The 23,453-nt window shown below is 50.3% G+C and overlaps 1 protein-coding gene across 22 annotated transcripts in view; it reads right to left on the minus strand.

Annotated features, from left to right (window-relative positions):
- The window catches only part of rap1gapa (RAP1 GTPase activating protein a), a 448,318-nt gene that overhangs the window by 18,516 nt on the left and 406,349 nt on the right, over positions 1-23,453 (minus strand). For 20 of the 22 annotated variants that reach the window (XM_059952366.1, XM_059952382.1, XM_059952368.1 and 17 more), the window contains 4 exons: positions 23,159-23,236; positions 16,085-16,194; positions 10,587-10,700; positions 437-563 (listed from right to left, as the gene is read on the minus strand). In XM_059952366.1, coding sequence (XP_059808349.1) covers positions 437-563; positions 10,587-10,700; positions 16,085-16,194; positions 23,159-23,236 — 429 coding nt within the window. The remainder of the gene's footprint in view (positions 1-436; positions 564-10,586; positions 10,701-16,084; positions 16,195-23,158; positions 23,237-23,453) is intronic. The other 2 variants (XM_059952376.1, XM_059952369.1) reach the window with 1 other exon arrangement.

Raw genomic sequence — 23,453 nt, forward strand, 5'->3', positions numbered from 1 at the left:
AAGGGAAGGGAAAGTCTGGGGCAGGGAACGGATACGGGAAGGGAAAGTCTGGGGCAGGGAATGGATACGGGAAGGGAAAGTCTGGGGCAGGGAACGGATACGGGAAGGGAAAGTCTGGGAGAGGGAACAGAAACGGGAAGGGAAAGTCTGGGAGAGGGAACTGAAACGGGAAGGGAAAGTCTGGGGCAGGGAACGGAAACGGGAAGGGAAAGTCTGGGGCAGGGAACGGAAACGGGAAGGGAAAGTCTGGGGCAGGGAACAGATACGGGAAGGAAAAGTCTGGGAGAGGGAACGGATATGGGAAGGGAAAATCTGTGACAGGGAATGGCTACGAGGAAAAAGATGCTGTCTAACACCCCCAGGGCAGAAACTACTACAGGATCACATGACCTTTTTGTGGAACAAAAATCCCTGTGTAAGTTGCTATGTTAGTTACCATCCCGGTATCATAGTCCTCAAGGGCTTCGTTTTCCTCTACGACACTTGCAAAGCTACTGGCATTCGAGGATGAGCGAGAGAGATCCTGAACACCTTCACTCGGGCCCTTCTGGTTTAGTACTACTCTGTAAGTAAAGAGAAATGTACACTTCTGTTAGTTGGCTCCCTACACTTTCTAAAGTTGTTTGCCCTCAGCTTCATATCTGAGTGCTTTTGGTCTGCTCAGGTTCCGGCGATAAGATCAAAGTGCAGTGCAGAACCTAGAAAATAGAACATCACAGGCCCTTTGGCCCATTACGTGGTGCTGACCTTGTAACTCTTCCCTCCCACATAGCCCGCCATTTTTCTATCATCCATGTGCCTTTCTTACAAGCTGCTACTGTATCTGCCTCTAGCACTTGGGTCACGTGTTCCACTCATCCACTACTCTCTGTGTAAAGAACTTAACTCTGACATCCCCCTATACTTTTTTCTGATCACCTTGAATTATGTCCCCTCGTATTTTAGTCATTTCTGTCCTGGGAAAAAGTCTTTGGTCGTCTAAACGATCTATGCCTCTTATCATCTTGTACACTTCTATCAAATTACCTCTCATCCTCCTTCTCTCCAGAGGGAAAAGCCCGAGCTCACTCAACTTTTCCTCATAAGATGTACTCTCTAATCCAGGCAGCATCCCGGTGAATCTCCTCTGCACCCTCTCTAATCCAGGCAGCATCCTGGTGAATCTCCTCTGCACCCTCTCTAATCCAGGCAGCGTCCTGGTGAATCTCCTCTGCACCCTCTCTAATCCAGGCAGCATCCTGGTGAATCTCCTCTGCACTCTCTCTAATCCAGGCAGCATCCTGGTGAAACTCCTCTGCACCCTCTCTAATCCAGGCAGCATCCTGGTGAATCTCCTCTGCACCCTCTCTAATCCAGGCAGCATCCCGGTGAATCTCCTCTGCACCCTCTCTAATCCAGGCAGCATCCCGGTGAATCTACTCTGCACCCTCTCTAATCCAGGCAGCATCCGGGTGAATCTCCTCTGCACCCTCTCTAATCCAGGCAGCATCCTGGTGACTCTCCTCTGCACCCTCTCTAATCCAGGCAGCATCCCGGTGAATCTCCTCTGCACCCTCTCTAATCCAGGCAGCATCCCGGTGAATCTCCTCTGCAGCCTCTCTAATCCAGGCAGCATCCCGGAGAATCTCCTCTGCACCCTCTCTAATCCAGGCAGCATCCTGGTGACTCTCCTCTGCACCCTCTCTAATCCAGGCAGCATCCCGGTGAATCTCCTCTGCACCCTCTCTAATCCAGGCAGCATCCCGGTGAATCTCCTCTGCACCCTCTCTAATCCAGGCAGCATCCTGGTGAATCTCCTCTGCACCCTCTCTAATCCAGGCAGCATCCTGGTGAATCTCCTCTGCACCCTCTCTAATCCAGGCAGCATCCTGGTGAATCTCCTCTGCACTCTCTCTAATCCAGGCAGCATCCTGGTGAATCTCCTCTGCACCCTCTCTAATCCAGGCAGCATCCTGGTAAATCTCCTCTGCACCCTCTCTAATCCAGACAGCATCCCGGTGAATCTCCTCTGCACCCTCTCTAATCCAGGCAGCATCCTGGTGAATCTCCTCTGCACCCTCTCTAATCCAGGCAGCATCCTGGTGAATCTCCTCTGCAGCCTCTCTAATTCAGGCAGCATCCTGGTGAATCTCCTCTGCACCCTCTCTAAAGCTTCCACATTCTTCATATAATGAGGTGACTAGAACTGAACACAATACCGGGTGTAGTCAAACTAGAGGAACACAAACAAAATGCTGGAGGAACTCAGCAGGTCAGGCTGCATCTATAGAGAGGAATAAGTTGTCAACATTTTGGGCTGAGACCCTTCATCAGAACTGAACACAATACTCAAAGTACATTTTCTACATCAATATTGTCAACCTTGAAATACTGAACTGAACATGCTGCAAGTCTTAGTGGACTTGATGTTTCACTCGATGTGACACAGGCACAGTGCATGCCACCATATATCATTCTGTCTGTGGGAATTAAACTCTCCTTGGGTCTGATTTGAGCCCTCAGATAGTCAGGGTGAACCATGGATTTTCCATACTGGCTGTTCACATGATAGGCAAGTCTGGGCAGTACAACATGGAGAGCAAGCTGGTGCCCAGTACGACACGGAGAGCAAGCTGGTGCCCAGTATGACACGGAGAGCAAGCTGGTGCCCAGTACAATATGGAGAGCAAGCTGGTGCCCAGTATGACACGGAGAGCAAGCCGGTGCCCAGTACCACACGGAGAGCAAGCCGGTGCCCAGTACCACACGGAGAGCAAGCAGGTGCCCAGTACCACACGGAGAGCAAGCTGGTGCCCAGTATGACACGGAGAGCAAGCTGGTGCCCAGTACAATATGGAGAGCAAGCTGGTGCCCAGTATGACACGGAGAGCAAGCCGGTGCCCAGTACCACACGGAGAGCAAGCCGGTGCCCAGTACGACACGGAGAGCAAGCCGGTGCCCAGTACCACACGGAGAGCAAGCCGGTGCCCAGTACCATATGGAGAGCAAGCCGGTGCCCAGTACCATATGGAGAGCAAGCCGGTGCCCAGTACCACACGGAGAGCAAGCCGGTGCCCAGTACCATATGGAGACAAGCTGGTGCCCAGTATGACACGGAGAGCAAGCTGGTGCCCAGTACAATATGGAGAGCAAGCTGGTGCCCAGTATGACACGGAGAGCAAGCCGGTGCCCAGTACCACACGGAGAGCAAGCCGGTGCCCAGTACGACACGGAGAGCAAGCAGGTGCCCAGTACCACACGGAGAGCAAGCTGGTGCCCAGTACCACACGGAGAGCAAGCCGGTGCCCAGTACCATATGGAGAGCAAGCCGGTGCCCAGTACCATATGGAGAGCAAGCCGGTGCCCAGTACCATATGGAGAGCAAGCCGGTGCCCAGTACCATATGGAGACAAGCTGGTGCCCAGTACCATATGGAGACAAGCTGGTGCCCAGTACGATATGTAGCAGCTCCCCCTCGCCTCACAGTTAGAACCATAGAACCATAGAACACTACAGCACAGTACAGGCCCTTCAACCCTCCATGTTTTGCCGACCCATATAATCCTTAAAAAAAGTACTAAACCCACACTACACCATAACCCTCCATTTTTCTTTCATCCATGTGCCTGTCCAAGAGGTTCTTAAATACCCCTAATGTCTTAATCTCCACCACCATCCCTGGCAAGTCATTCCAGGCACTCACAACCCTCTGTGTAAAAAAAACTTACCCCTGATGTCTCCCCTAAACTTCTCTCCCTTAATTTTGTACATATGCCCTCTGGTGTTTGCTATTGGTGCCCTGGGAAACAGGTACTGACTATCCACCCTATCTATGCCTCTGATAATTTTGCAGACCTCTATCAAGTCTCCTCTCAGTCTTCTACGCTCCAAAGAGAAAAGTCCTAGCTCTGCTAACCTTGCTTCATATGATAAAGCAGGCAACATCCTGGTAAATCTCCTCTGCACCCTCTCTAATCCAGACAACATCCTGGTAGATCTCCTCTGCACCCTCTCTAATCCAGGCAGCATCCTGGTGAATCTCCTCTGCACCCACTCTAATCCAGACAGCATCCTGGTGAATCTCCTCTGCACCCTCTCTAATCCAGGCAGCATCCTGGTAAATCTCCTCTGCACCCTCTCTAATCCAGGCAGCATCCTGGTAAATCTCCTCTGCACCCTCTCTAATCCAGGCAGCATCCTGGTGAATCTCCTCTGCACCATCTCTAATCCAGGCAACATCCTGGTAGATCTCCTCTGCACTCTCTCTAATCCAGGCAGCATCCTGGTGAATCTCCTCTGCACCCTCTCTAATCCAGGCAGCATCCTGGTAGATCCCCTCTGCACCCTCTCTAATCCAGGCAGCGTCCTGGTGAATCTCCTCTGCACCCTCTCTAATCCAGGCAGCGTCCTGGTGAATCTCCTCTGCACCCTCTCTAATCCAGGCAGCATCCTGGTGAATCTCCTCTGCACCCTCTCTAATCCAGGCAGCATCCTGGTGAATCTCCTCTGCACCCTCTCTAATCCAGGCAGCATCCTGGTGAATCTCCTCTGCACCCTCTCTAATCCAGGCAGCATCCTGGTGAATCTCCTCTGCACTCTCTCTAATCCAGGCAGCATCCTGGTAGATCCCCTCTGCACCCTCTCTAATCCAGGCAGCATCCTGGTGAACCTCCTCTGCACCCTCTCTAATCCAGGCAGCATCCTGGTGAATCTCCTCTGCACCCTCTCTAATCCAGGCAGCATCCTGGTAAATCTCCTCTGCACCCTCTCTAATCCAGGCAGCATCCTGGTAAATCTCCTCTGCACCCTCTCTAATCCAGGCAGCATCCTGGTAAATCTCCTCTGCACCCTCTCTAATCCAGGCAGCATCCTGGTAAATCTCCTCTGCACCCTCTCTAATCCAGGCAGCATCCTGGTAAATCTCCTCTGCACCCTCTCTAATCCAGGCAGCATCCTGGTAGATCCCCTCTGCACCCTCTCTAATCCAGGCAGCGTCCTGGTGAATCTCCTCTGCACTCTCTCTAATCCAGGCAGCATCCTGGTGAATCTCCTCTGCACTCTCTCTAATCCAGGCAGCATCCTGGTGAATCTCCTCTGCACCCTCTCTAATCCAGGCAGCATCCTGGTGAATCTCCTCTGCACCATCTCTAATCCAGGCAACATCCTGGTAGATCTCCTCTGCACCCTCTCTAATCCAGGCAGCATCCTGGTGAATCTCCTCTGCACCATCTCTAATCCAGGCAACATCCTGGTAGATCTCCTCTGCACCCTCTCTAATCCAGGCAGCATCCTGGTGAATCTGCTCTGCACCCTCTCTAATCCAGACAGCATCCTGGTGAATCTGCTCTGCACCCTCTCTAATCCAGGCAGCATCCTGGTAAATCTCCTCTGCACCCTCTCTAATCCAGGCAGCATCCTGGTGAATCTCCTCTGCACCCTCTCTAATCCAGGCAGCATCCTGGTAAATCTCCTCTGCACCATCTCTAATCCAGGCAGCATCCTGGTAGATCTCCTCTGCACCATCTCTAATCCAGGCAGCATCCTGGTAGATCTCCTCTGCACTCTCTCTAATCCAGGCAGCATCCTGGTGAATCTCCTCTGCACCCTCTCTAATCCAGGCAGCATCCTGGTGAATCTCCTCTGCACCCTCTCTAATCCAGGCAGCGTCCTGGTGAATCTCCTCTGCACCCTCTCTAATCCAGGCAGCGTCCTGGTGAATCTCCTCTGCACCCTCTCTAATCCAGGCAGCATCCTGGTGAATCTCCTCTGCACCCTCTCTAATCCAGGCAGCATCCTGGTAAATCTCCTCTGCACCCTCTCTAATCCAGGCAGCATCCTGGTAGATCCCCTCTGCACCCTCTCTAATCCAGGCAGCATCCTGGTGAACCTCCTCTGCACCCTCTCTAATCCAGGCAGCGTCCTGGTGAATCTCCTCTGCACCCTCTCTAATCCAGGCAGCGTCCTGGTGAATCTCCTCTGCACCCTCTCTAATCCAGGCAGCATCCTGGTGAATCTCCTCTGCACCCTCTCTAATCCAGGCAGCATCCTGGTAAATCCCCTCTGCACCCTCTCTAATCCAGGCAGCATCCTGGTAGATCCCCTCTGCACCCTCTCTAATCCAGGCAGCATCCTGGTGAACCTCCTCTGCACCCTCTCTAATCCAGGCAGCATCCTGGTGAATCTCCTCTGCACCCTCTCTAATCCAGGCAGCATCCTGGTAAATCTCCTCTGCACCCTCTCTAATCCAGGCAGCATCCTGGTAAATCTCCTCTGCACCCTCTCTAATCCAGGCAGCATCCTGGTAAATCTCCTCTGCACCCTCTCTAATCCAGGCAGCATCCTGGTAAATCTCCTCTGCACCCTCTCTAATCCAGGCAGCATCCTGGTAGATCCCCTCTGCACCCTCTCTAATCCAGGCAGCGTCCTGGTGAATCTCCTCTGCACCCTCTCTAATCCAGGCAGCATCCTGGTGAATCTCCTCTGCACTCTCTCTAATCCAGGCAGCATCCTGGTGAATCTCCTCTGCACCCTCTCTAATCCAGGCAGCATCCTGGTGAATCTCCTCTGCACTCTCTCTAATCCAGGCAGCATCCTGGTAGATCCCCTCTGCACCCTCTCTAATCCAGGCAGCATCCTGGTAAATCTCCTCTGCACTCTCTCTAATCCAGGCAGCATCCTGGTGAATCTCCTCTGCACCCTCTCTAATCCAGGCAGCACCCCGATGAATCTCCTCTGCACCCTCTCTAATCCAGGCAGCATCCTGGTAAATCTCCTCTGCACCCTCTCTAATCCAGGCAGCATCCTGGTGAATCTCCTCTGCACTCTCTCTGATCCAGGCAGCATCCTGGTAGATCCCCTCTGCACTCTCTCTAATCCAGGCAGCATCCTGGTCAATCTCCTCTGCACTCTCTCTAATCCAGGCAGCATCCTGGTAGATCCCCTCTGCACCCTCTCTAATCCAGGCAGCATCCTGGTGAATCTCCTCTGCACCCTCTCTAATCCAGACAGCGTCCTGGTGAATCTCCTCTGCACCCTCTCTAATCCAGGCAGCATCCTGGTCAATCTCCTCTGCACCCTCTCTAATCCAGGCAGCATCCTGGTCGATCTCCTCTGCACTCTCTCTAATCCAGGCAGCATCCTGGTGAATCTCCTCTGCACCCTCTCTAATCCAGGCAGCATCCTGGTGAATCTCCTCTGCACCCTCTCTGATCCAGGCAGCATCCTGGTAGATCCCCTCTGCACTCTCTCTAATCCAGGCAGCATCCTGGTAGATCTCCTCTGCACCCTCTCTAATCCAGGCAGCATCCTGGTGACTCTCCTCTGCACCCTCTCTAATCCAGGCAGCATCCTGGTGAATCTCCTCTGCACCCTCTCTAATCCAGGCAGCATCCTGGTAGATCCCCTCTGCACTCTCTCTAATCCAGGCAGCATCCCGGTGACTCTCCTCTGCACCCTCTCTAATCCAGGCAGCATCCTGGTGAATCTCCTCTGCACCCTCTCTAATCCAGGCAGCATCCTGGTAGATCCCCTCTGCACTCTCTCTAATCCAGGCAGCATCCTGGTAGATCCCCTCTGCACTCTCTCTAATCCAGGCAGCATCCTGGTAGATCCCCTCTACACCCTCTCTAATCCAGGCAGCATCCTGGTGAATCTCCTCTGCACTCTCTCTAATCCAGGCAGCATCCTGGTGAACCTCCTCTGCACCCTCTCTAATCCAGGCAGCGTCCTGGTGAATCTCCTCTGCACCCTCTCTAATCCAGGCAGCATCCTGGTGAATCTCCTCTGCACCCTCTCTAATCCAGGCAGCATCCTGGTAAATCCCCTCTGCACCCTCTCTAATCCAGGCAGCATCCTGGTAGATCCCCTCTGCACCCTCTCTAATCCAGGCAGCATCCTGGTGAACCTCCTCTGCACCCTCTCTAATCCAGGCAGCATCCTGGTGAATCTCCTCTGCACCCTCTCTAATCCAGGCAGCATCCTGGTAAATCTCCTCTGCACCCTCTCTAATCCAGGCAGCATCCTGGTAAATCTCCTCTGCACCCTCTCTAATCCAGGCAGCATCCTGGTAAATCTCCTCTGCACCCTCTCTAATCCAGGCAGCATCCTGGTAAATCTCCTCTGCACCCTCTCTAATCCAGGCAGCATCCTGGTAGATCCCCTCTGCACCCTCTCTAATCCAGGCAGCGTCCTGGTGAATCTCCTCTGCACCCTCTCTAATCCAGGCAGCATCCTGGTGAATCTCCTCTGCACTCTCTCTAATCCAGGCAGCATCCTGGTGAATCTCCTCTGCACCCTCTCTAATCCAGGCAGCATCCTGGTGAATCTCCTCTGCACTCTCTCTAATCCAGGCAGCATCCTGGTAGATCCCCTCTGCACCCTCTCTAATCCAGGCAGCATCCTGGTAAATCTCCTCTGCACTCTCTCTAATCCAGGCAGCATCCTGGTGAATCTCCTCTGCACCCTCTCTAATCCAGGCAGCACCCCGATGAATCTCCTCTGCACCCTCTCTAATCCAGGCAGCATCCTGGTAAATCTCCTCTGCACCCTCTCTAATCCAGGCAGCATCCTGGTGAATCTCCTCTGCACTCTCTCTAATCCAGGCAGCATCCTGGTAGATCCCCTCTGCACTCTCTCTAATCCAGGCAGCATCCTGGTCAATCTCCTCTGCACTCTCTCTAATCCAGGCAGCATCCTGGTAGATCCCCTCTGCACCCTCTCTAATCCAGGCAGCATCCTGGTGAATCTCCTCTGCACCCTCTCTAATCCAGACAGCGTCCTGGTGAATCTCCTCTGCACCCTCTCTAATCCAGGCAGCATCCTGGTCAATCTCCTCTGCACCCTCTCTAATCCAGGCAGCATCCTGGTCGATCTCCTCTGCACTCTCTCTAATCCAGGCAGCATCCTGGTGAATCTCCTCTGCACCCTCTCTAATCCAGGCAGCATCCTGGTGAATCTCCTCTGCACCCTCTCTGATCCAGGCAGCATCCTGGTAGATCCCCTCTGCACTCTCTCTAATCCAGGCAGCATCCTGGTAGATCTCCTCTGCACCCTCTCTAATCCAGGCAGCATCCTGGTGACTCTCCTCTGCACCCTCTCTAATCCAGGCAGCATCCTGGTGAATCTCCTCTGCACCCTCTCTAATCCAGGCAGCATCCTGGTAGATCCCCTCTGCACTCTCTCTAATCCAGGCAGCATCCCGGTGACTCTCCTCTGCACCCTCTCTAATCCAGGCAGCATCCTGGTGAATCTCCTCTGCACCCTCTCTAATCCAGGCAGCATCCTGGTAGATCCCCTCTGCACTCTCTCTAATCCAGGCAGCATCCTGGTAGATCCCCTCTGCACTCTCTCTAATCCAGGCAGCATCCTGGTAGATCCCCTCTACACCCTCTCTAATCCAGGCAGCATCCTGGTGAATCTCCTCTGCACTCTCTCTAATCCAGGCAGCATCCTGGTGAATCCCCTCTGCACTCTCTCTAATCCAGACAGCATCCTGGTAGATCCCCTCTGCACTCTCTCTAATCCAGGCAGCATCCTGGTGAATCTCCTCTGCACTCTCTCTAATCCAGGCAGCATCCCGGTGAATCCCCTCTGCACTCTCTCTAATCCAGACAGCATCCTGGTAGATCCCCTCTGCACTCTCTCCATAGGTTGGTGAATCCACAGGAACAACAGAGGATGATCCAGTTCGGCAGCAGTGGCGTTGCAGGAGTTGTCAGTCAGTGTTGAACTCAAAGTTGGACTGCCTTAGGGACTCCAGCTCTGGATTTTTCCTAGGCTTTTATTTCCGAAGCCTTCCCCGAGGCAGTGGAGGTTTGAGATCAAAGTTTTCCTTCTCCTAGATGAGCTGCTAACCATGGCTGATGAGCCTCATCTGCCTGAAGCGACTGGTTTTAAGACGCCAGTAAGCCACCTTTGTCTCTTGTCCTGTCAGTTGAAATGGTTAATAGCTAATCCACTCATGAAAACTGGGGCTGGACTTGGCGATTTGAGACAAATTCCATTGGGAGCATTTAACAGGTAATGGGAGCTAATAATCTTAACACCCCTGATAATGACAGCCTTCAGCAACCTGGGTCTGATTTACGGTGCATTCAGTGTGGAAAAGTCTACTAAAGGTGAAATAAAGAGGGAAAAAGACTGAATTAAAAGACAAGACAAACTTAAAAAAGAGCAGAGGAACAGGCGAATGGAAGGCTTCCCACATAAAAATTAATTTTCCAAGTGTTTGGAAGGAACAGTGATTTCAGTTGCCAAAAAACAATGAAATAAACAATGGGAAGTGAACTGAAAGTTTTGTGAAACTTTTGTGAACTTCGGTTGTTGCCTGCTTTTGTTGTTTGCACTATTTGCTTTTCTTCTGCACATTGACTGTCTTTTTTTAATGGATTCCATTGTGCTTCTTTGTTTTGTGGCTGCCTGTAAGGAGACAAATCTCAAGCTGTAATATAAAACACATACTTTGATAATAAATTTGCTTTGAACTTTGGCCCAGTTCTCAATTTCTGTGATTTTGGCTTCGACTTACAGAGTGACCTCATGTCATGATTTCACCGATGGAGAGAGCACTCTTTAGTAGCTGACTAATTCTGTAATTTATCTACACATACCTGTTCTTTGTTGTGGGCATCTCGGGAGAACTCTGATTGGATGAGTTTTCAGATTTTTGTTCCTGTGATATGTGACCACTGTCTGGGGTCTTCTGGGTACTTGATGAGCTCTCTCTGTGGGTGACAAAGGACAGGGAAATAGAAAATCAGAAGTATCTCCATCACAGCTCTTCCACTTTCATTTCATCAGCAACAAGGGTTGAGTAAGCAACTTAAATTGGTACTGGTGTAGAGTCGCCCAGGAGGGCCACAACCTTGTCGTAGCGTGGAGGCTTGCGTGCCTGGAGTCAGGGCTTTTGGCTTTGTCTCCTGGGAGAGTCACCCATGTCAACAGGTCAAAGGGCAGAAACCAGACGAAGAGTGGCCCACCTGTCCTCCAGGCTCAGGGGTTCAGCTCAGGCCTAACAGCATGGAAACAGCAATGAAGAATCCCTCTACATCTGTGTGTGACAGTATTCTTGGGAGTCTGCACCCCGGGATTTGCATGGCTGACAGTAGTGAAGCCCTGACACGGTGAAGGAAGCCGTGAACACCGCCAGAGATAGAAGACCTTCATTGCTGCCCTAAATGCCAGTGGTGTCATGGACAAAAGAGAGCAAGAGAGGTGGAGAAGACTGACTTCGCTATGGACGTTCCCAACCCCGGCTGCGAAAGGAGGAGGGTTGGGTCTGGGGCTAGCAACCCCATCCCGACAGCAGAACCTTCAAAATCTTCATCCCTGGGAGAGGAAGGATACACCAAGAAGATGGATAACATCGGAAGACAAAGTGGAAGTTTGGCCCAGGATAGAGGACTCTGGCAAGATGCTTTCTGTGGCCTGTGCCCCAGTTTAAGAACAGAAAGTGCTGGAGATGAATTTCCAAAGCACTATTTGACAAACACATATACTGCACTATGAAAGGATAATAATGTCTTCAAGTAGCCCCATGAGATCAATCAGATCTATTAGAGCAGAGTAAAAGTCAAACAAATTTATTATCTATTACATACGTGCATTGCTTTAATGTTTTATTCAGTTGGCCAGTCCGCTGGGTCAATGCCCTTAGGTCAGTGAGTCCGGGGATTGGGGGCCCGGAGGTGGTTTGTCTTAAGTTGGAAGCCCATCTGTGTTTGTGGGTGGGTGGAGAGTGGGTTTCTTTTGCTGTTGTTGTTACTTGTGTTGTTCTGTTGAACATTGTGGCCATGTTATGTAGGAAAGTGTGGTGTCACTTGTGTATTACCCACATCAAATCCTTAGGTTGTGTTTGTTGTTGATTTGTCAGGGTGTCAAAGGTTATGGGAAGAAGGTATGACAATAGAGTTGAGAAGGATAATAAATCAGCCATGATGGAATGGCACAGCAGACTTGATGGGCTGAATGGCCTGAGTCTGCTACTCTGTCTGATGGTTTTGTGATAATGAACTTGATTCTGATTTTGATTCAGCAACGTGAGCTGTGTTCAGCAACCCTCATCTCATTTAAGAAGCACTTGGACAACATTGTGCGACACAGTCACAGTCCTTCAGATTGTGAGTTGGGAAGTGGGATGAATGGGGATAGCAGAAATAAAAACAGAACATCCTTGTGAAGGTGCCCCCACTGTGCCCCTGGGGTGGGACTTTTAGGATCTGGACCCACTGGGGATGAAGATATTGGTAACATGGTAAGTTGGATTATTATTGTCATATGTACTGAGGTTAAGTGAAAAACCTTGCACGTTATCCGTACGGATCAGATCATTACACAGTGTACTGAGGTAGTACAATGGAAAATAATAACAGATTGCAGAATAAAGTGTACAGTTACAGAGAGAGTGCAATGAAGGTCATAATGACTAGAGGGCATGTATTATGGTACTATTTAATAGTCTGATAACCACAGGGAAGAAGCTGTCCTTAGGCCTGGAGATACATAAGCTTGTCTGATGGGAGGGAGAAGGAGAGAGGATGTCTGGGGTGGATGGGGTCTTTGATTAGGCTGGCTGCTTCACTGGGGCAGTGACAAGTGTAGACATAGAGGGAGGCCGGTTCCTGTGATGTGCTGGGCTGTGCCCACAACTCTGCACTGTAGCTTGGATTAGATGGGATTAGAAAGAAGTGATTGTCAGCATGTCAGATGGGACAAGGAGCCTGATTCTATGCTGTAGTGTTTAAAAGATTCGACTCCTGCCGTTATCTGTAAGGGGTTTGTATTTTCTCCCCATGACTGCTTGTTTCCCCCAGGTAATCCAGTTTCCTCCTACATTTCAAAAGGATGAGTGGCTAAGGTTAGAGAGTTGAACAAGGGTTAGTGAGTTGTGGCGGGGGTTAGAAAGCTGTGGTGGGGGTTGGTGAGTTGTGGCAGGGGTTAGAAAGCTGTGGCGGGGGTTAGAGAGTTGTGGCGGAGGTTAGAGAGTTGTGGCGGGGCTTAGTGAGTTGTGGCGGGGGTTGGTGAGTTGTGGGGAGGGTTGGTGAGCTGCGGCGGGGGTTAGAGTGTTGTGGCGGGGGTTAGAGAGTTGTGGCGGGGCTTAGTGAGTTGTGGCGGGGGTTGGTGAGTTGTGGGGAGGGTTGGTGAGTTGTGGGGAGGGTTGGTGAGTTGTGGCGGGGGTTGGTGAGTTGTGGGGAGGGTTGGTGAGTTGCGGGGAGGGTTGGTGAGTTGCGGGGAGGGTTGGTGAGTTGCGGGGAGGGTTGGTGAGTTGCGGGGAGGGTTGGTGAGTTGCGGGGAGGGTTGGTGAGTTGCGGCGGGGGTTGGTGAGTTGCGGGGAGGGTTGGTGAGTTGCGGGGAGGGTTGGTGAGTTGCGGGGAGGGTTGGTGAGTTGCGGGGAGGGTTGGTGAGTTGTGGCGGGGGTTGGTGAGTTGTGGGGAGGGTTGGTGAGTTGCGGGGAGGGTTGGTGAGTTGCGGGGAGGGTTGGTGAGTTGTGGGGAGGGTTGGTGAGTTGTGGGGAGGGTTGGTGAGTTGCGGGGAGGGTTGGTGAGTTGCGGGGAGGGTTGGTGAGTTGCGGGGAGGGTTGGTGAGTTGCGGGGAGGGTTGGTGAGTTGCGGCGGGGGTTGGTGAGTTGTGGGGAGGGTTGGTGAGTTGCGGGGAGGGTTGGTGAGTTGTGGGGAGGGTTGGTGAGTTGTGGGGAGGGTTGGTGAGTTGCGGCGGGGGTTGGTGAGTTGCGGGGAGGGTTGGTGAGTTGCGGGGAGGGTTGGTGAGCTGCGGCGGGGGTTGGTGAGTTGCGGCGGGGGTTGGTGAGTTGCGGCGGGGGTTGGTGAGCTGCGGCGGGGGTTGGTGAGCTGCGGCGGGGGTTGGTGAGTTGCGGCGGGGTTAGGTGAGTTGTGGCGGGGGTTGGTGAGCTGTGGCGGGGGTTAGTGAGTTGCGGGGGGTTAGTGAGTTGCGGCGGGGGTTAGTGAGTTGCGGGGAGGGTTAGTGAGCTGCGGGGAGGGTTAGTGAGCTGTGGCGGGGGTTAGTGAGCTGTGGCGGGGGTTAGTGAGTTGTGGGGAGGGTTAGTGAGTTGTGGGGAGGGTTAGTGAGTTGTGGGGAGGGTTAGTGAGTTGTGGGGAGGGTTAGTGAGTTGTGGCGGGGGTTAGTGAGTTGTGGGGAGGGTTAGTGAGTTGTGGGGAGGGTTAGTGAGTTGTGGCGGGGGTTAGTGAGTTGTGGGGAGGGTTAGTGAGTTGTGGCGGGGGTTAGTGAGCTGTGGCGGGGGTTAGTGAGCTGTGGGGAGGGTTAGTGAGCTGTGGCGGGGGTTAGTGAGTTGTGGCGGGGGTTAGTGAGCTGTGGCGGGGGTTAGTGAGTTGTGGGGAGGGTTAGTGAGTTGTGGGGAGGGTTAGTGAGTTGTGGCGGGGGTTAGTGAGTTGTGGCGGGGGTTAGTGTGTTGTGGGGAGGGTTAGTGAGTTGTGGCGGGGGTTAGTGAGCTGTGGCGGGGGTTAGTGAGTTGTGGGTAGGGTTAGTGAGTTGTGGGGTGGGTTAGTGAGTTGTGGGGAGGGTTAGTGAGCTGTGGGGAGGGTTAGTGAGTTGTGGGGAGGGTTAGTGGGTTGTGGGGAGGGTTAGTGAGTTGTGGCGAGGGTTAGTGATTGTGGCGGGGGTTAGTGAGTTGTGGGTAGGGTTAGTGAGTTGTGGGTAGGGTTAGTGAGTTGTGGGGAGGGTTAGTGAGTTGTGGCGGGGGTTAGTGAGTTGTGGCGGGGGTTAGTAAGTTGTGGGTAGGGTTAGTGAGTTGTGGGGAGGGTTAGTGAGTTGTGGCCATGCTGTGTTGGCACCAGAAACTTGGCAACAGTTGTGGGCTGTCCCTAAATTATCTTCGCTGATTTGATTTGATGCAAAAATACATTTCACTGTATTTTTCGGTGCACACGTGACAATTGACTTGGACTGGGTGTGTCTCGGACTAGAGGGCATAGCTTTCGAATAGAAGGACATTCCTTCAGAACAGAGATGTGGAGGAATTTCTTTAGGCAGAGGATGGTGAATCTGTGCAGCTAAGTGCCTTTAATGGTTGTGGAGGTCAAGTCATTGGGTATATTTAAAGTGAGGTTGATTGGTTCTTGATTAGTCAGGGAACCAAATGTTGCAGTGAGAGCGAGTGAAAGCTCTTTTTATCTCTAACAAGCCAATGGACTCAGCAGTGAGAAAACCACCTTTCTCAAATTCCATTTGTCTAGGGTTGATATGACTTGGGTCCCACCAGACTGGAATGTTTTGCCCACACCCCAATCTGAGTGAATACTGTGTAAATGTTGCTCACTCACAATTATCCGTCAGCAAGAAGTAACAGATCATACTTTGCATACAATTCTAAAGAAAGTATATTGACAAATGTCAGCTTTATCGAGGTTAGTAGGAAAAGAAAAATAATAAATAGCGCCCAGCAAACATCTGCATATGTTGGAGCTCATCTTGAAGTTGTCTTTAGCTTACGCGCTGGATCTATGGTCTGCGTGAAAGCACACGTCACCTTCTGAATTTCGCTTGAAATCCGTCTCGGACAGGTGGGCTCCCCCACGGGAGTATTGGTCCTTCCTCCTTGAAGCCAAGAAACTGCACAAGGCACCGTGTGCAACAGGGAGCATCCTCAGCCATCTTCCCTTCTGTCTTCTCCCATCTCCCGCCAAAAAGACCTCGACCCACACCACTGTCTGTCACAAAAGCCCCTCCACCCAGTGTTCTCTAGAACCTTCTCCCAATTCCAGCATCCTGATTGAATGACACTACATTCCTAAGCTTGAACATCACAGCCCCTTATCTCCAGCCCAAACAGGCTGAAAGCAGAACAGACTGCTCTTACAGAACAGCTAAAATGAAATCCCTGCAGCTCAGCAATAAAAATCTTAATCAGGGCGTTACAAGAGAGATAGTAGATCAGCCATGATGGAATGGTGGAGAGACCCGTTGGACCAAATGGCCGAACTGCTCCTATGTCTTATGAAGCTAATTTTTTCAAATCATTGAAGTGGATTACTGGAAGTAATATCACAATATATGGTCAGAAGAGCTGTACAATAGGTTTAGATATCCCTATCAGAAAGTGTACTGCAGCAAACCACACCATGTTTGACTCCCGTACCTTCTCTCTGCCACCTCCTGGATGTTCTCAATGCCAATGGCACTGCTCCGACGAGAGCCGAAAGGTCCGGACTTTTTCCTTGTTGGACTCTTCCCAGGGATAATCAGGGACTGTGAAAACATACTGAATTGTTATCCTGCTAGACCCAGGTATCCGGGTTTTATATTCACACAGCGGCTCTCGGCAGCACACACTCACATACATCATAAAACATGGGCACCTACTCTGAAAAAAAGGAATACCCCTTGGTTATATATATGAAGAATTGAGAATCAGAGACACCACAGCCGAGAAACAGGCCCTTTGGCCCATCAGATTCATGTTTAATCCATCATTCTGCCTAGTTCTATCCACCCACACCTGGACCATAGCCCTCCATACCCCTCCTGTTCATGTACTTGTCCAAATTTTTCTTAAATGTTGAAATTAAACCCACATCCACCACATTCCACACACTCACCATCCTCTGAGTGAACAACTTCTCCCTCATGTCCACCCCAAATATTTCACCTTTCATCCTTAACCTATGAGTTGTAGTTCATAAACCAATACATACATGCTCTCTTCTCACTTCTGCCTTTGGGAAGGAGGTACTGGAGCCCGAGGCCCCACACCACCAGGTTCAGGAACAGCCATCAGGCTCCTGAACCAACATGGATAACTTCACTCTCCTCAACACTAAACTGAGCCCACAACCTATCGACTCACTTTCAAAGACTCATGTTCTCCAAATTATTTATTGGCACATTTTGTCTTTTATTTTGCACAGTGGTTGATTGTCAGCCTTTGTTTGTGTGTAGTTTTTCATTGATTCTACTGGGCTTTTTTTGTTCTACTGTGAATACCTGCAAGAAAATAAATCTCAGGGTTGTACATGGTGACATATACGTACCTTGATAATAAACTTACTTTGAACTTAAACCTCTCCAAACTTCAAAGAAGCTATTTACATGCATGTGTAAGCATGCTTGGCTCAGTGGGCCTCTTTAGGGATTCAGAATTGAAGAATTGTGAGTGACTGAACGGTGAGGACGATTGCTGACTTGTTTCCTGTTTTTTTTAAATGGACATTCTCAAAGTGTGGAACAGACCCTCCTAACCCACCGGATCAACCCTCGCCTAATCATGGGACAATTTACAATCACCAATTAACCCTACTAACCAGTACGTGTTTGGTTTGCGGGAGGAAACCGGAGCATCCGGAGAAAACCCACACATTCCATTGGGGAAATGTACAAACTCCTTACAGAGGAGTCCGGAATTGAATTATGAACTCTGCTGCCCCAAGCTTTAATAATGTTGCACTAATCACTATGCTTCTTAGAGTCCAATTCTTTAGTAATAATAATATTCCAAGCCTTTGGCATCTTGTTGGAAATCTTAATTATTTCAATTATAATTTTAAAGAAACTGTTCAACTGATGTTACTTTTCTTTACCATTTTCCCTTCACAACAGCCATCTCTCGTACCTCTCATGCTGAGCCTGCTCCTCCATTCAGTACGACAAAGGTTAACCTGGACCTGGCTGCTGTGTCCTATCTGTTCCCTAAATCCCCGACCCTATAAAGTGGCTATCTTACCCGAAAATCAATGATTCAGTTTCCACACCACCCCGTGGACAGGCTCCAGAGGAGGTTCATGAGAATGACCTTGGGAATGAAAGGGTTAATACATGAGGAGCATTTGTTGGCTTTGAGTCTGTACTAACTGGAGTTTAGAAAAATGGGGGGGGGTCATATTAAAACCTATTGAATATTGAAAAGCCTAGAGACAGATTGGATGTGGAGAGGATGTTTCCTCTAATGGGGGAGTCTAGGACCAGAGGATAAAGGATAAAGGAATGTCCCTTAGAACAGAGATGAGAAGGAATTACTCCAGTCTGAAGATCCAAAGACCTCATTTCTGGCAGAGGAAGGATCTTCATCTGGAAGACATATGAAATCGTGTGGTGAGATCCGCTAGTCAGTGGAAGCCACAGGGTCATCTGCCATGCAGGACCACCAGCAGACTGGCCCAGGACAGAGGACTGGCGAGCTGCTGTCGGTGGCTACGACCCTGTAGGGGTGATGGCTTAACTAACTAACTGACTCGATCTTTCCTCACTGGACAACCTCTCCATCCAACTGAATACGTTCTGAACTCCCTCCAAAAGAAGCACATTCCTGCTTGTTAACAATATCATGTGAATAATACTGCCAAAGATTTACCACAGACTATTTAGTTCAATATGCCATTATTATACTGTATATACATTACTGTTTGTATATATACTCAGTGGCCACTTTATTATGTACATGTTTGCACTTGCTCATTAATGCAAATATCTAGTCAGCCAATCGTGTGGCAGCAAATCAATTCACAAAAGCATACAGACATGGTCAAGAGGTTCATTTGTTTGGACCAAACATCAGAACAGGGAAGAAACATAATCTAAGTGACTGTGGCGATAGATGGGGTGGTTGGAGTATCTCAGAAACTGTTGATCTCCTGCGATTTTCACACGCAAGAGTTTACAGAGAATGGTGTGGAAAACAAAAGAGAAAAAATCCAGTGAGTGGCAGTTCTGTGGGTGAAAATGCCTTGTTAATGAGAGGTCAGAAGAGAATGACCAGACTGGTTCAAGCTGACAGGAAGGTGGCAGTAACTCAGATAACCACACGTTACAACAGTGGTGTGCAGAAGAGCATCTCTGAAGGCACAATACATCGAACCTTGAAGTGGATGGGCTACAGCCGCGGAAGACCGCACTGGATTCCTCTCCAGTACCTAATCAAGTGGCCACCGTGTGCATATTTAGCATTATTTAAACATTCATACTTAACAATAACTACTAGTAATACACTAGCATCTATTAACTAATAAATTATGTATTTACATTACAACATAAATGATTTGAAGTTGTTATATGATAATCAGAACATGCAACGATCATTATACATTGATTAGAACACCTGCTCGAAGTTGCACTTTCAGACAATGACTAGAGCAGTCCACTGACAGAACCGGAGACACATCCGTCTTGCTAAACCACTGTATGTTAGTGATACAATCCGCAGTGTGCCAGCCTATCAGAGTACTGGCTTCCAGTTCTCATCGGTATCGGCCAAGTGGCAGCTTCCTGGCAAGGACAGGTCGGGACTGGTGAATGGGGTTCCAACATTACTGTGGGTAGAAATTACAAGGATGTTGTCTGGACTTGAGGACATGAGATTTCAGCAACGGTTGAATAGGTTAGAACTTTATTCCTTGGAGTGTAGAGAATAAAGGGAGATTTGGGAGAGGAATACAAAATTATGAGGGGTATTGATAGGATAAATGCAAGCAGGCTTTTTCCACTGAGCTTGGGCGAGACTCGAACCAGAGGTCATATGTAAAGGGTGAAAGGTGAAATATTTAAGGGGAACATGAGGGGGAACTTCTTCACTTAGAGGGTGGCGAGGGTGGGGAACCGCGGGAGTGGTGGATTTGGGTTCAATCTCAAGATTAAAAAGAAATTTGGATGGGTACACGGATGGGAGGGGTATGGAGGGCTATGGTCTGGGTGCATGTTGATGGGAAATGGATACTGCCTACATGGGCCGAAGGGCTGTTTCTGTGCTGTAGTGTTCTATAAGACTTCACAGCCGGGTCTTGGTGTCTGCAAACTATTGACCTAGTGTGCCTGTAATATCAAAACCACAACAGGTTTCCATAGATGCAGGAAATCCAAAGCAATACACGCACAGTGCTGGAGGAACTCAGCAGGTCAGGCAGCATCAATGCAGGGGAATAAACGGTCAACATTTTGGGCTGAGACCCTTCATCAGGATTGGAAAGAAAAAGGGAAAAAACAGAATAAGAAGGTAGGGAAGGGGAAGGAGGACAAGCTGGCAGGTGATACGTGAGACCGGGGAGGGAGAAGTTGGGTGGGTGGGGAAGAGGGTTGAAGTATGAAGCTGGGAGGGGATACGTGAGACTGGGGAGGGAGAAGTTGGGTGGGTGGGGAAGGGGGTTGAAGTAAGAAGCTGGGAGGGGATACGTGAGACCGGGGAGGGAGAAGTTGGGTGGGAGGGGAAGGGGTTTGAAGTAAGAAGCTGGGAGGGGATACGTGAGACCGGGGAGGGAGAAGTTGGGTGGGTGGGGAAGGGGGTTGAAGTAAGAAGCTGGGAGGGGATACGTGAGACCGGGGAGGGAGAAGTTGGGTGGGTGGGGAAGGGGGTTGAAGTAAGAAGCTGGGAGGGGATACGTGAGACCGGGGAGGGAGAAGTTGGGTGGGTGGGGAAGGGGGTTGAAGTAAGAAGCTGGGAGGGGATACGTGAGACTGGGGAGGGAGAAGTTGGGTGGGTGGGGAAGAGGGTTGAAGTAAGAAGCTGGGAGGGGATACGTGAGACCGGGGAGGGAGAAGTTGGGTGGGTGGGGAAGGGGGTTGAAGAAAGAAGCTGGGAGGGGATACGTGAGACTGGGGAGGGAGAAGTTGGGTGGGTGGGGAAGGGGGTTGAAGTAAGAAGCTGGGAGGGGATACGTGAGACCGGGGAGGGAGAAGTTGGGTGGGTGGGGAAGGGGGATGAAGTAAGAAGCTGGGAGGGGATACGTGAGACCGGGGAGGGAGAAGTTGGGTGGGTGGGGAAGGGGGTTGAAGTAAGAAGCTGGGAGGGGATACGTGAGACCGGGGAGGGAGAAGTTGGGTGGGTGGGGAAGGGGGTTGAAGTAAGAAGCTGGGAGGGGATACGTGAGACCGGGGAGGGAGAAGTTGGGTGGGTGGGGAAGGGGGATGAAGTAAGAAGCTGGGAGGGGATACGTGAGACCGGGGAGGGAGAAGTTGGGTGGGTGGGGAAGGGGGTTGAAGTAAGAAGCTGGGAGGGGATACGTGAGACCGGGGAGGGAGAAGTTGGGTGGGTGGGGAAGGGGGATGAAGTATGAAGCTGGGAGGGGATACGTGAGACCGGGGAGGGAGAAGTTGGGTGGGTGGGGAAGGGGGTTGAAGAAAGAAGCTGGGAGGGGATACGTGAGACTGGGGAGGGAGAAGTTGGGTGGGTGGGGAAGGGGGTTGAAGTAAGAAGCTGGGAGGGGATACGTGAGACCGGGGAGGGAGAAGTTGGGTGGGTGGGGAAGGGGGATGAAGTAAGAAGCTGGGAGGGGATACGTGAGACCGGGGAGGGAGAAGTTGGGTGGGTGGGGAAGGGGGTTGAAGTAAGAAGCTGGGAGGGGATACATGAGACCGGGGAGGGAGAAGTTGGGTGGGTGGGGAAGGGGGTTGAAGTAAGAAGCTGGGAGGGGATACGTGAGACCAGGGGAGGGAGAAGTTGGGTGGGAGGGGAAGGGGTTTGAAGTAAGAAGCTGGGAGGGGATACGTGAGACCAGGGGAGGGAGAAGTTGGGTGGGTGGGGAAGGGGGTTGAAGTAAGAAGCTGGGAGGGGATACGTGAGACCAGGGAGGGAGAAGTTGGGTGGGTGGGGAAGGGGGTTGAAGTAAGATGCTGGGAGGGGATACGTGAGACCAGGGAGGGAGAAGTTGGGTAGGTGGGGAAGGGGGTTGAAGTAAGAAACTGGGAAGGGATAGGTGGAAGTGGTAAAAGGCTGAAAAACAAAAGGATCTGATAGGTGAGGACAGTGGACCATGGAAGAAAGGGAAGGAGGAGGGAGAACAGAAGGAGGTGATGTGCAGCTGAGGATAAGGGGGGACCAGAATGGAAATGGAAACAGAGAGAAGGGGGAGGTGGGAGGATAAATCTGATGCAAAACCTGCACGATGCTGGAGGACCAGCATCTGCAGAGAGAAATGGACAGTCAATGTTTCAGGCCGAGCCCCTTCATCACGACTGGAAAGGAAGGGGGATGATGCCAGAATAAGAAGTTGTTATGGGGAAAGAGAGGGGAAGGAGGACAAACTGACAGCAGAGACCTCAGAGGGCAGCAATGAGGGAGTGTCTCTAGGGTACTGTGGAGACAGTGAACTGCTCTCTGTTCCTACAGGCACTAGATTAATAATCACTGCAGGCAGACACATGGAGACGAGAGGTGAATCGAAGGAGATGTTCCCGGATCAGGGACCAGGCTCAACGAATATTCCCTGACCACAGGAAATATGGGAAATTAATGGAATACCATGTCCCTGTGCATCAGACCTTCTTTGCCAGGCTAGATACCATCACACTCTCTGGCTAGTGTTGGATCTGATGGTTTAATTGCCATTTTCTTTGCAGTTTAACAATTAATTATCTATGTGTATTGTATATAATTACTTATATACAAGTAGCTGCTTCCTAGTGGTCACAGTATGTATATGCAATTGTTCAGTGTATGGTTTTGGAAGCTCCTCCAGGCGCTGCATTATTCTATTAAGTGCTTTCTCATTGGTTGACTCTTATCTATGAATTTGAATGGAATTTTTCTTACCTAGGGGTATAACAATAGCTGACCACAAGGCAGCTCTACCTTCATCTTTTTGTTCTGCTATCTGCTCCTGTTACTGTCACTTTCAATTTTTCTTTGTTCTATTAAGACTTAACAAAACAATCATGAAGCAACAAGTTTTCTGTGTCTTTGACTTCTGAAAGAACCTTGGATTAAAAACATCAGAATCCAACACTAGCCCCAACTCTGGTGAACAATAGTTTAGCAAAGTTTTTACCAAAACCGTCACTATCTGAACAATGTATTGGAACATTTCATACTGTTACTTACCAGGACCAGAACTCATTAAAACTGATTTCTTATCGAGATAAGGTCATGCACAGATCAAATTGTTTGTAATTAATGCATCTACGACCATTAACCCTAATCATATTTTCAAAGCATCTGTTCCAACTGCCGCGTTTCTGATTTTACATCCTGCATCTAATGCTCCTATTTTGTAAATCTTTGCTTATTTTCTGCACAGCATTTGATTGCAGGCTGTGAGATCAAGTGAGGCAAAGTAGGAGGAGATGCTTTGAATATAAGTTCAAGACGGAGCACTTCTAAACAACCGAAAGCAACTTGCTCTTGTAGAAGGTGCAGAGACATGCAGTATTTGGATATCAGGGACCATGCAATGATTGTCACAAGAGGAGCAGGATTGAATCAGAGAGAAGAAAGTGAGTTTAAACCAGAAACCTCTTCTATTGTTCCTATGCCTATCGCACTGCCTCGACGTCCATGTTTACTGGGACTTTTCCCGGGCACAAGTAATGACTGAGGAAAAGCAGAAAACACAAAATGAAACATAAACACAAAAGGTTCTGCAAGTGCTCGAAACCCAGAGCAACTCACACAAAATGCTGGAGGAACTCAGCAGGTCAGGTAGCATCTTTGGAAATGAAAACACAGTCAACGCTTTGGGCTGAGACCCTTCATCAAGACTAGTGAAGGGTCTCGGCTCAAAATGTCAGCTGTTTATTCATTTCCATAG

This window comes from Hypanus sabinus, chromosome 27 (assembly GCF_030144855.1).
Source record: "Hypanus sabinus isolate sHypSab1 chromosome 27, sHypSab1.hap1, whole genome shotgun sequence".
In the NCBI taxonomy this organism is placed as follows: domain Eukaryota; kingdom Metazoa; phylum Chordata; class Chondrichthyes; order Myliobatiformes; family Dasyatidae; genus Hypanus; species Hypanus sabinus.